Source organism: Pseudonaja textilis, chromosome 1 (genome assembly GCF_049901715.1).
Source record: "Pseudonaja textilis isolate UNSWEBS1 chromosome 1, rPseTex1.2, whole genome shotgun sequence".
NCBI classification, from domain to species: Eukaryota; Metazoa; Chordata; class Lepidosauria; order Squamata; family Elapidae; genus Pseudonaja; species Pseudonaja textilis.
In genome coordinates this window covers 325,271,515-325,283,809 of record NC_141990.1, presented here as the reverse complement: position 1 = coordinate 325,283,809, position 12,295 = coordinate 325,271,515, and the positions used below count along the sequence as shown (strand labels likewise).

Sequence of the window (12,295 nt, the reverse complement as noted above, 5' to 3'; positions counted from 1 at the left end):
TGCCTTAAATCCTCAGCATCTCAAGTGACCCAAACCAACTTACCCATAATTATGAATATCAACCTATTAGTATAAGAAAGCCACTGAAGTATTTGATTTTCCAGTAGTGAAAAATTCTGGAGATCAAAAGAGAAGAGATATAACTTGTTGAATAGAAAGCTGTGCATCTAAGTATTTTACTTGCTGGGTTTACCATTCACATTTTTTATGAGCAGCAAATATAATATGTTTAATTCTTTCCATGTTAAGGCAGAGGACATGCAGAAGTACTATCTGTTAGTTATACAGATGTAGTACAGAAAATAGAAGGTTTAACTGAATCTTGCAGCTGTTGCTAGGTAAATCAAACACCAGTATGTTTATCACCCTAAAGTAACCAGGTTCTATTTTTTTTAATTATTTCAAGATTATTCATAACTCAACCATTCCTTAGACTGGAGTACTCATATTAAAAATACTGAGACTGAAGGCTTTCAAAAGCAGAAATCTAATTCTCATTCTTCACAGAAGTCTTTTTTTTTCCAAAAGGAAAAATTACTTTCCCAAAATGAATGACATAAAAATTACTTAAATGTGAACAAATTCCACATTCCAAATGTTCTGACAGCCCGGGCAGAGGAATCTCATTTCCATATTCAGCTATTCTGTAAAGTAGATGGAGATTTTAAGACTGGGATGGGAAATTTGTTCAGATCAACACCAGAAGCCTTAAATATTGTGACTATATGTACCTTCATCCAATTCACAGAGCTAACATTGTTTTGGTAGGAGGCAACACAGAAACTAAGCAGCGTCAGGCTTGGTTAGCATCTCTCAGTCCTCTAGGGCAAGCCACGGAAGTAAAACAAACATCCTGGAAGAAAGCAATGACAAGCCACTTCTGTATGGCTGCCAAGAAAACTATTTAATGAAGACAAAGGTGAGTTTCCTTTTAACAGGAAACAGTACACCACCACCATGTCTTATGTTGCTAACACTTGAAAAATACATCTTTCATCATTAGCCAACCTGAAGACCCTTTTTATTAATATACCAACATACTTTACGCTAACTGCATATAACTGCTTTAAGTTTACAATGGGTTAAATTTCAATAGTGAAATTGAGTTAGAGACAAAGAAAAGAATCAAGAGTAAGGAAAAGGAATATGCTACACATACTCTCTTCTTGACTCTGAAGAAGAGTTACATTTGAAAGAAAACCCTCTCCTGAGGAATTAAGCAACCATACTATGTTTTGAATATCATTCCTACTTTCTTCCTATATGGGAATAAAAATATGAAGAAAATGAGGCAATATCCTTCATTACAGCAGTGAAACTACAGAACAGAAAACTCTTAGAAAGGCACCACAAACCTACGGCATATTCTGAAAACTCACATCTACACTAAATGGAATTCTATCCTTACAGACATATTCACAAAACTTCAAATGACTTGTCCAGAACAAGATGATTAGACCACCTAAAGGACTCACATTAGAGGAAACCTGACCTAAGATGCAAAACTGAGGAGTACTACACTCTACTGTTAAGCAGGAAAAAACAAAAATGCAGACTAGGAATAATCTCTTTAACAGGGTGGCATTTCCTTGGAAAAGGTAATTATACATGACACACCTTGCCCCCCAGTTGGGGCCTCACCCAATTACTCAGAAGTTAAAGTACTATCTTATGCTGTCCTAGCCACAATACCTGCTATGATACCTTATCCTTAATTGAGAGATAACTCTTCCCTTAAATCTAGGAAGAGCTTCTGTGAGTCCATATTCTACTGTTGCTTGTCTAAAATTAAGATTCTTTCTCCTGCCTTTTAAAAAAATTGGTCAACCCAAGGGCAGCAAGCACACTTTATACTATTTTCCTTACAATGATAAAATACTTTTATCATAACACATATACATGTTTTTCCATTTTCCAAACTTACACACAATCCCCAGTTGTGTTTCTAGTGCTTTAAGCACTAAAAATTTCAAGAGTTTAAACCCAGAACTCACATTCTGCCGCAAAGATGATTCAACAAGTCATCTTTACAAGAACTCTTAGAAAGACCATGCAAGAAAGTCATGGAAACTAGAGAATTTTCCAATCACTTTCCTGAAAACCAATTGTGCAAATTCAACACCTCACTGACTTCAATGCAGTTTTCTGTCAAGCAGGTGCACACAATGCTACTTTAAAGTGTACCAAGAAGGTAGGAGTTAATAAGTTTGAAGACAAATGACTTACACACCAGCCTCAAATCAAACTTAGCTGCTACTAAAACTAATCGAAAAGCCATTATGATTCTAGCATCTAACCAAGCAATTCCATATAGCCTGAACACAGCCAATTTTCTCTCACTAAACTTTGCTTCTTAATCAGGGGAATGAGTTTGTGTTTTGTTTTTTTTTAACTTTGCAACTTCCGCAGTCTGAGTTTGAAAGTCACTTGTAACATACAGGTTCAAGGTATTATTGGGCCCTTTTCTTTTGACAAAGTCATAGTTACCCAACTGCACGATTCTGTAATGCACACTGCCTGCAGATAAAACGAGTAGATAAATGCTTCATCTATGTTCCCCCATCTGTCTCTTTCCTAGAAAAGGCCACTTTGAGCAACAAAACATGTATATATACGAGGAATCTCTCGCGCGTGTATTCTTTTCTATAAGCATAAGGCTAAAGTTACAGGCTTTCCTACTAGGCTCTGTACGGCTTCCTGGGGCAATTTTTAAACAAGCCTAGAATCCAAGCTTATAAAAGCCCTCGGCTTCTCCCACTAGGGACCTGCAAGCTGCCCTTTTATCCCGCGCCAAGTGCCACACATACAAGACGTGGACTTAAAAAGTTCGCCTCCCACCCGTCCCCTCTTCCCCCGCCTTTGAACCCCCGCTCCCCGCCTGGCGAGTCTAACTCTCTCCCCCTTCGCGGGCCTCACCTGGGCGTCCAGCTGCCCCGGAACGACGACGGAGGGCGGCCCCCCAGCGCCCACTCCGACGCCAACCCCCTGGAGTCCCGGGGTCCCCGGCGCGACGCCTCCTCCTCCGCTCCCGGAGCCTCCCCCGGGCGGCGTTTGAGTCTGGCTGGGCAAGGTGAAGTCGGTGAACTCGAACTCGGAGCCTTGCGTGTCAGCGCCCAGCAACTCGGCCTCCTCGGTGTCGAGGAAAGTCAACGTCTGCGAACTGGGCCCGTACGCTTCCACGCTCATGATGGCGGCAGCGGAGGCGGCCGTTCAAGGTCTTCCCCGGCCTTCTTTTTCTCTTTTTCCCCTCACGGAGGAGGAGCGGAGACGGCGGCGTTGGCAACGGCGAACTGGTGGGTTTCCTTCTTTTTCTTGAGGCCCGTCAGAACGAGCGCGAGGCTTCTTATTACCTTAGCCGCGTTCTGCGCCTGCGCAGAACTTTAGGCCTCAACCGTCGACCGAGCCAGACGCTCTAACAACGGAACAGCCAATGAGCGGGCGACTGACCGTGAGCCCGAAAGCCGCGAGCCGAGATGAGAGAAGGGAAAAAGAATAGCTCCCACCCTAGTGCGCAAGCGTCTTGCGCTCCGCGCTTGCGCCAACTCGACTGGTTGAGAAGGCTGTCGAGCACAGCAGGAAAAGGAGGCTTTGAGAGGTGGCAGGTAGAAGCAGCGGGACTTGGGGGGGGAAGGAGGGACACGCTCTTTTACAGCTCCGCCCCGGCACATTGACGCACACGTCGGTTCTCCAATCAACCTCTCACTCGGGAAAAAGGCGGTGTCTCAGAAGGCCAATCAGAACAGAATTTGAGAGTCAAGAAAAGCGGGTGAAGGTAGAAAATCGATCCACGCGGAAAAGGGAGAAAGGCGGGAGAATAAGCACCCGACTAGCCAATTAGGGCGCGCGAACCCAAGAAGCGCGCGTATGAGGCAATATGGAGAGACATCCTCCCAACACGCCAATCAACTTTGCCCCGCCTATTTTTTGTCCCCCTTTCCTTAGGTTAAAAAAACCATGTCTATAATATGAAGTGGTTTTGGCCGCAAAGGGCCAAAGAGCTTGAAATCTCGTCAGACGAATCTCTTGCTTCGAATAAACTTTACTACTTGTGGCTTTTAAGCCACGTTAAACTCTGGCCGAGAAGTTGACCGATAAATTGACAGAGGAAAAGTTAAAAAAAAAACTCCACGACTTCTAAGCGTAAAGACGTACGGGTCGCGCGGGTTAGTACGCGCGCCAGCAAAATGGAAGGCCTACAATGCGCATGCGCCAGATCATGGGCCGGCGCGAAGCTAAACTTTCGTCAGAAAAGGCTTCGTGGAAGCCACGCCCCTTTTCAGAAGAACCGAGCGAGGAGATTTGGGGGGGAGGAGGGAGGGGGAAACTACGACACGAGCTGAAATGTGATTGGCTAATTAACGCTATAGCAGTGTTTCCCGATTTGGCCACCAGAAGATAAGTGGACTTCAACTCCCAGAATTCCACAGCCAGCATATTAAAGTTGATAAGGTTTAGAAAATGCTTAGCAACGTTTAACGTAATTTAATGGCTGCTCTGTTGTGGAATGAAAAACTTAATAAGGCTGTCTCTGACTTATAACCACAATTAGCACCAGAATTTAAGTTGCTAAGTGACATGGTCATTGTGCATCATCACATGAACCAGATCCAATTTTATTATTTTTACTGCAGGCATTAAGCAAATTTATACAGGTATTAAGCAAATGTGGCTTCCCTTATTGACTTTGCTTTGGGAGGTGGCTGGGAAGGCAGCAAATCTTGATCACAACACTGCAGTCATTAATGTGCAGGCACATTGCCAAGTGACCAAAGTTATCACTTGACTGTGCGGGTGGAGCAATGGTCATAACTTCGAAGACAGGTCATAAGTCATTTTTTTCAGCACTAGATAATAATCAGAGCTGGAAGGGACCTTGTAGGTCATCTAGTCCAACCCCCCACCCAAGCGGGAGACCCTACACCATATCTGACAAATGGCAGTCTAGTCTCTTCTTGAAAGTCTCAAGGGATGGTGCACCCACAGCTTCCAAGTGCAACTTATGTTCCATTGGTTGATTGTTCTCACTGTCAGAAAGTTTCTCCTTATTTCCAGTATTGTAACTCCAGTGTTGTAGCTACTGTTGTAACTCTGAACCCTTAGACAAAAGGTTGTAAGTCAAGGCCTACCTGTAACTAATTCTAAGAAAATAAGACAAAGATAAAAGTATAGGACCCACTGCCTCAGCAAAGGGAGGAAAATCCTCAGGGATGATTCACACCCTGGTCAGCACTTCTTTACTCTCCTACCATTGGGCAGGAGATATAGAAGCATAGCCAGCCAAATGAATAGGCTGAAAAATAGCTTTTATCGGTGGGCTGTCAGACTTCTGAACGCAACATAACACCACAATTAGGTTTAATATGATAGACTTGCAGGGCCAGTGCAATGTGCAGCATGTTCATACTAGTGTAATATAATACAGTGTTACATATATATAGGTATATGGGAATGTGTGTTAGTTATTACTTATTTGGGTTTAGGGATTCTATTTCTTTCATTTATTGAGTTATTGAGATGTATTTTGTGTTGGGGGGGGCTGCTCATTTCAATTTCATTGTACACATGTGCATTGACAATAAATGTTTGATTTGATTTGACATTCTGTACAGTAGATGGATGGATATTAACTGCCAAATTGGGCATGATCCTTGAAAGGAAAAGTGCAACCCTATTCCAGAGCCATGTTGGAATATCTCCAGACGTGTGGGATTCTTAGTGCTTTCTGAGTTGGTGGGTTTCTTGCGGACGTTTCATTTCCAAACAAGGGAATATCATCAGTGTAATTGGTAGGACTGAGTCAAAGATGGTTCCTCCCCATCAAAACCTGTCAAGCCTCAGGACACTGAGATAGGATACTAGGATAGGATACCTGTTCGCTGACTGGGGAATTCTGGGAGTTGAAGTCCACACATCATAAAGTTTCCCAGTTTGAAAAACATGCTCTAGGTAGATGTGCTGCATAAGTAATATCATAACATTTGTTTTATTTTTCATTCAGCAAGGATGGCTGTGGATAGTACATCTTTTTCACCCACCCAAACCAAAATTTTGTCTTGGACATTGTGCTAATGACTCATTTTTTGTACAGGATATCCCCACCGCCCCCAGGCCTTTTGTATCCAGCAAGGCAAGGTTGCTGTCTAAGGTGCTGAAGCTGTGTGTTGCCAAAACCCACTTTTTCCCCCAGCCAGGCTGTCCATTTCCAAACGGGCACCGTAGTTCAGCTATGGGGAAATGGTTTCAATCAGAACAATAAATAAAATGTTCCAGGGAAATATTTTAGTTCCACGCATTGTTTTAACTAAAGGTCTTGATTTATTTCATCTGTGTTTATATCTTTTTGTATTACTTCAGTTTTTATGATTCTGTATCCAGCAAAAAGGATCGTCTCACTTTTCTTAATAATGGGTTCCAGAACAGAACAGAATAACAAGAGTTGGAAGGGACCTTGGAGATCTTCTAGCCCAACCTCCTGACAAGTGGCAGTCCAGTCTCTTCTTAAAAGCTCCAGTGTTGAGGCACCTACAACTTCTGAAGGCAAACTGTTCCAGTGGTTAATTGTTCTCACTGTCAGGAAATTTCTTCTTAGTTCTAAGTTAGATCACTCTTTGATTAGTTTCCATCCATCGCTTCTTCTTCTGCCTTCAGGTGCTTTGGAGACAAGGTTGACTTGTGCCACAGCCCCTTAAAAATTGGAATACTGCTATCATGTCACTCCTAGTCCTTCTTTTCATTAGATTAGACATACCCAATTCCTGCAACTGTTCTTCATTTGTTTTAGTCTCCAGTCCCCTAATCATCTTCATTGCTCTTTGCTACACTATTTCCAGAGTCTCAACGTTAAGATTTAGGAAATATTCCTAACATTTATCTGGAAACATCCTTCCTGAAATTTCAGCCCATTATTTAATTTCTGACAGTGATAAAAAGCTGGAACAGACTCAGTTTGAGGAGCTGTATCAGACCTGATTTTTCAGTCAAGCTGTTTCCCAGATGGTTTTTTTTTGCTGTAGCCTGATAGAAAGGCTTCCATCTGGCCACAGCGGGGAGTTGGTCGTTCACAAGACTAATAGATGTCTTCCTTGCCCAACAGGAGCAGGAGCAGTTGTATGTCCTGTGAGAAATGGAATCCAACAATCAGCAGCATCCACAGCATGGGGCAATAAAGTCAAGGTGTTCCCTGTGACCACACAATAGAAGGCTGCATCTTAACTCCACCACTCCAACCCCACCCACATCCCGAATGCTTCCACCAACATTATACCTGGAGTACGCCATCATAGGGAAGGCTGACTTAGACCTTTCCTATATTTTCTGAAATTTAAACACTAGGTTTAAACCTTACTTTTTTTGCCCTCAGCTCCCTCAACTGTAAAGTGCTTAGGAAAAAAACATTATTCTTGTGGGATAGAGGTTTCTTATTCTTTTGAAACAGCAAAAGATATATTTTATAAATTGAGAATAGCAGTGGTGGAAAAGTCTCCAGGAATGAAAGAAAAACCCTTATGTAGAGCCTTCACTTCATGCTCGGAATGAGGGAGGACCTAAGGGTGACCACGGAATGCAAAAGATGCCTCAAATAAAATGGAAGGAGCAGGGCGGACCTTACAGGACAAGCGAGGTGGGTGTTTTGTTGGCTGTCTTCTTCTCTGACCGGGCTGCCTAGACCCAGGTGGGCAAATGGCAGGAGATCTTTCCATCAGGCTGGTAAAAGTAAGTGCCAGACCTGTACAGGCGAAGACCTGTACAGGCGAAGACCTGTACAGGCGAAGACCTGTTGCACATGAACAAGAATCAGCATGGGCAAGAATGACTGTGCATTCCTGATTGGGGGAAAGTGGCTTGTGAATCTGTCTTGCCGGGGTTCATATGCTATGCCAGCCTGGATCCCATAGCATGTGTAAAGGACTGTGAGAATAACCTTGGGAGACGGAAGGAAGAGCTGGCTGTGGAATTCTGGGAGTTGAAGTTCACACATCTTAAAGTTGTCAAGGTTGAGAAAGAGTAGTCTGGAACGATATGGGTGGTGATCAAGGTTCCTTTTATGGAAGTAAGAACTGTGAGTGCCTAATTGTGACCCTGGGCTGATGAACAATTGGGCCTGGACAAGGAGCTTCTGCTCATATACGTAGCAGGGACCTTTTCCTTCTGGATCTCCAGGTGATAAATGGGTGGGAATTGGGATTCCTCCAACATTTACTGTTGAAGGACTCCAAACGGCCTCAGAAGAACGTTCTGGGGATGTTCAAGAGTTCATGGCCAGGATGGAAACCAGGGTTTATCCCAGGTAATCTCAAACGTGAGTCACTTCAGCAGCTGCACTCTGGATCTGGTTTTCAAAGGAGCTGTTGCAGAGCACCAACAAGCAGTGCTGAGTTCTGTGCTAGACAGATGAGATGGAGATCAGGAAGGCTTTCTGGGTTCAGTGAGAGAAAGAAGGACCTTCCGATGGAGTACGACCCACGCTCATCTCATATATGTTTTATTTATTTATTTATGTATCAAATTTGGAGACTGCCCATCTCACTCACAGAGAAGTTCTGAGGGTTCCCAATAGACCAGGGATCTCAAAGCTTAGCAACTTTAAGACTTGTGGGTTTCAATTTCCAAAATCTCCCATCCCCAGCTATTCTGAGGCTGAGGAATTCTGGGAGTTGAAGTCAACAAGTCTTAAAGTTGCCAGGTTTGGAGACCTGCTATAGATGATGCTCCAAGCTCTAGTTCCATTAACTGGAGATGCTGGTAGATTACCTGCTGAACAAACCTGGGAAATAAACAAAGATTTGAATCCAAAATTCCCTGCTATGAATGAATCCCATTTGTGACTGAGCCAGATGGAATAAAATTGTAGTTCTGTTGAAGTGGGATTTGTCAGCAAGCCTCCATATTCCGGTTCAGCAACAGGAACAGGAACACGGCCAATTTGCTTTTCTGTATTGGAGTAGGTAAAGAATGTTGGCTCACACAACCCACTAAAAGATGAACCTGGGTTAACAAAACACAAATGTTGGGTTCCCATAACTTCAGTGCTCAAACCAACCCGATTACAACATTATGCGATGGCTTGGTTCCTCCAATGTACTAAAACCATAAATTAGATTACATGCCATTGTATTGTCAACTCTTAGCAATCACACAGGTAGATTTTCCCCATAGGGCCTGTCCCAACCTGGTCCCTTAGATCTCCCATGGGTGCCCCCATCACCACTATAACAGAGACCACTGCCTTGTTGCTGGTCCTTCTCTTTTTCTTTCTACCTTTCACACATTATTCTGTGGTGGCGCAGTAGTTAGAAGCCTGTACTGCAAGATAATTTTGCTGGCTGCCTGTTGTAATGACGAGGCAGTCAAGTTGTTTGATCACGAACAACTGAATCATGATGATCTTTATTGGAGTCTAGTCTTGCATTTATACACATTTTTAGTTATCCTCCATCATTGGTTAACTTTGGTTACTGCTTAACTTTCGTTACTGTTTAGCACAATAATCCATACAATTAATTATCTCTAGTTAAAGTCTAACATACGTTTACTTCTTCTCTCTAATCCTCCTTTAGATTAGTGACTTTGTTTGCCTGAGTTGTATTTGCTTGGAAACATTCTTTATCTGAGGTTTGCCATCCGAGATTGGAACATTCCTGCAATTACAACTCTACAACTGCCAACTGCCAGCAGTTTGGGAGTTCAAGTTTCGCTGGCTCAAGGTTTGCTCAGCCTTCCATCCTTCTGAGGTCAGTAAAATGAGGACCCAGATTGTCAGGGACAAGAGGCTGACTCTGTAAACTGCTTAGATAGAGGGCTGTAAAGCACTGTGAAGCGGTATATAAGTCTAAGTGCTACTGCTGTTGCTAAGTGCTATTCCACCATTCCTTCTACTCTTTCCACATTAAACTCTCTTCTCCAGGGAGCTTGGTCTTCACAGTATGTGTCCCAAGTGGGATAATTTGAGCCTACTCATTTGTACCTCGCATGAGAATTCTTGGTAGATTTATTCAATGATCTATGAGTTTGTTTTCTTGGCTGACCACAGGATTCCCAGAAGCCTTCTTTGACATCCATATTCAAAAGCAATTCTCTTCCTTAGCAAAGCTCATTTTAGCCTAGTTAAATTGTGACCATATCACAATCCCTAGTTAGCTTAGTTAGTGTCAACTCATAAAATATTTCTCTGGTCTTTTTAGAGTTGCCAACAGAAAGGGAGTGGGAAGCAGTGTAGCAGTTTGCAAACTGAAACTGCATTCCATAAATGTTTCCAAAGATAGTAACTAGGTGACCGAAGTTTCTGCAGGGCAAAATTCTAACTGGAGAGCATGATTGATGACTCTTGGCTATGGATGTTTCCCATTGGAGAATATGAATTATGATACACCCAGGGGATGGGGGAAAACTAGGGTCAAGGGTGACAATGAATTACATGTCTCAGAATCAGCTACACCCAGGCAGCACCGGCTGCTAACTCCCAATAAATCCTTTTTAAGTTTTGGAAGTTTGGCTCCAGACTCATGATTTAAATGGGGGTAACTGCCGGAATCCTGACAGATTGTGACTGTATTACAGCCCCAAAAAGAGGGGCCCTTTACACACAGCCTTTGACTTCCAGCCACAAATCAGGACAAAATTTCTGTTGCTTAGCAGGACAATGGTTGCCCCATTTTATGACCTTTCTTGCCACCATTGTTAAATGAATCACTGCAGCTGTTAAATTAGTAAGTGAATCTGGCTTCCCCATTCATTTGGCTTGTCAGAAGGTGGCAAATATTGACCCTGGGACACTGCAACCATCATAAACGTGTGCCAATTGTCAAGGGTCCAAATTTTAATCACACGACCACAGGGATGCTGCATCGGTCGTAAGTGTGAAAAATAACCATAAGACGTTTTTCAGTGCCCTTTTTCGTTTTTCAAAAGGTCACTAAACGAATGCTGCTCACTTAACAGCAGTGGCAAGAAAGATTGTAAAAAGGGGCCAAACGCACTTAACCACTGTCTTGCTTAGCAACAGAAATGTTGGGCTCCATTTTAGTCGAAAGTCGAGGACTACCTTGTATAACAGACCTTGTATCATGCACCTGTGAACATTTTCAGGGACGGCGAAGCAGCAACCTTCATCTTTCCTCCACTAGAGGGCGCACTGAAACAATATTGTAAGCTGAATTTTGGATGCCAGGATCATAAAACAGACCTTAATTTAATTCCCTTCTCTGTCTCCTTTCCTTCTTTCCCTCACTGCATTCAGACTCAACAAGAACCCCGCCAAAAAAATTCAGCAAGAGAAGTTTTTGACTGTCCTCGGACCTTTTCTATCGCTTCCCTTTGGTAGGAAGCAGCAAAGCAATTTTCCTTTGCCCCGAGACAGAAGGGCTGACACAGCAGAGCAGTGCCTGTCTCAGGTGTTAACCTGTTTATCCAACACATCCAGAGGTGGCATTTCAGCAGGTTCTGACCAGTTCTGGAGAACCGGTAGCAGAAATTTTGAGTAGTTTGGAGAACCGGCAAATACCACCTCTGACTGGCTCCACCTCCATCTCTTCTCCGCCTCCCGAGTCCCAGCTGATTGGCTGGGTCTCCTTTGGTTGCCCTGCATAGGAGAACAGAGCTGGAAAGCAGGTTAGTGGGGTGGGGAGGGAATGGGATTTTGCGGTAACCTTCCCTCAGAAGTGGGCAGGGAATGGAGATTTTACAGTATCCTTCCACTGCCATGCCCACCAAGCCACGCCACACCCACCAACTCACACCCACAGAATCGGTAGTTAAAAAAAACTTGACTCCCACCACGGAACACATCCATGAAGGAGCCGTGTTAATTAGATCTATACTAAGACACGTTCCGTCATTGCCTGGGGAGGAGGTGTCAGCAGTCTGTACTTTGCAGAATAGGAAGGGGGGATTATTTTTAGAACTTTTTAAAAATCCCACCTTCATTACAGGTAATCCTCAACTTACAACAGTTCATTTAGTGACCATTCAAAATCACTGTGCTAAAAAAAATGCAATAATGGCATTCAGTTATAGCAGTGAATTTTTTTTAGTTTAGTTTTGTTTACTTTATTGTCATTGCACCTCATACAACGAAATCAAACACCATCTTCAGTGCACATCATGACCATGACAATGAAAATAAACACAAACACACACATCCTTCATCCTTCACACATTGAACCAAAAACCCACACATTGAACCAAAACACCACACCAACACTGCACTATACAGTAGAATTCAAAAGAGCGACTGCCCTGGGATAGAAGCTGTTTTTCAGCCTATTTGTCCTTGTTTTTATTACCCTGTACCATCTGC

General features: G+C 43.2%; 1 protein-coding gene across 4 annotated transcripts in view; it reads right to left on the bottom strand.

Moving 5' to 3' along the window:
- UPF1 (UPF1 RNA helicase and ATPase) overlaps nucleotides 1-3,366 on the bottom strand; it is a 34,023-nt gene extending 30,657 nt beyond the window's left edge. For all 4 annotated transcript variants that reach the window (XM_087920569.1, XM_087920577.1, XM_026699046.2 and 1 more), the window contains exon 1: nucleotides 2,917-3,366. In XM_087920569.1, coding sequence (XP_087776695.1) covers nucleotides 2,917-3,186 — 270 coding nt within the window. In that variant the 5' untranslated portion in view covers nucleotides 3,187-3,366. The remainder of the gene's footprint in view (nucleotides 1-2,916) is intronic.
- Nucleotides 3,367-12,295: the final 8,929 nt, after the last annotated feature.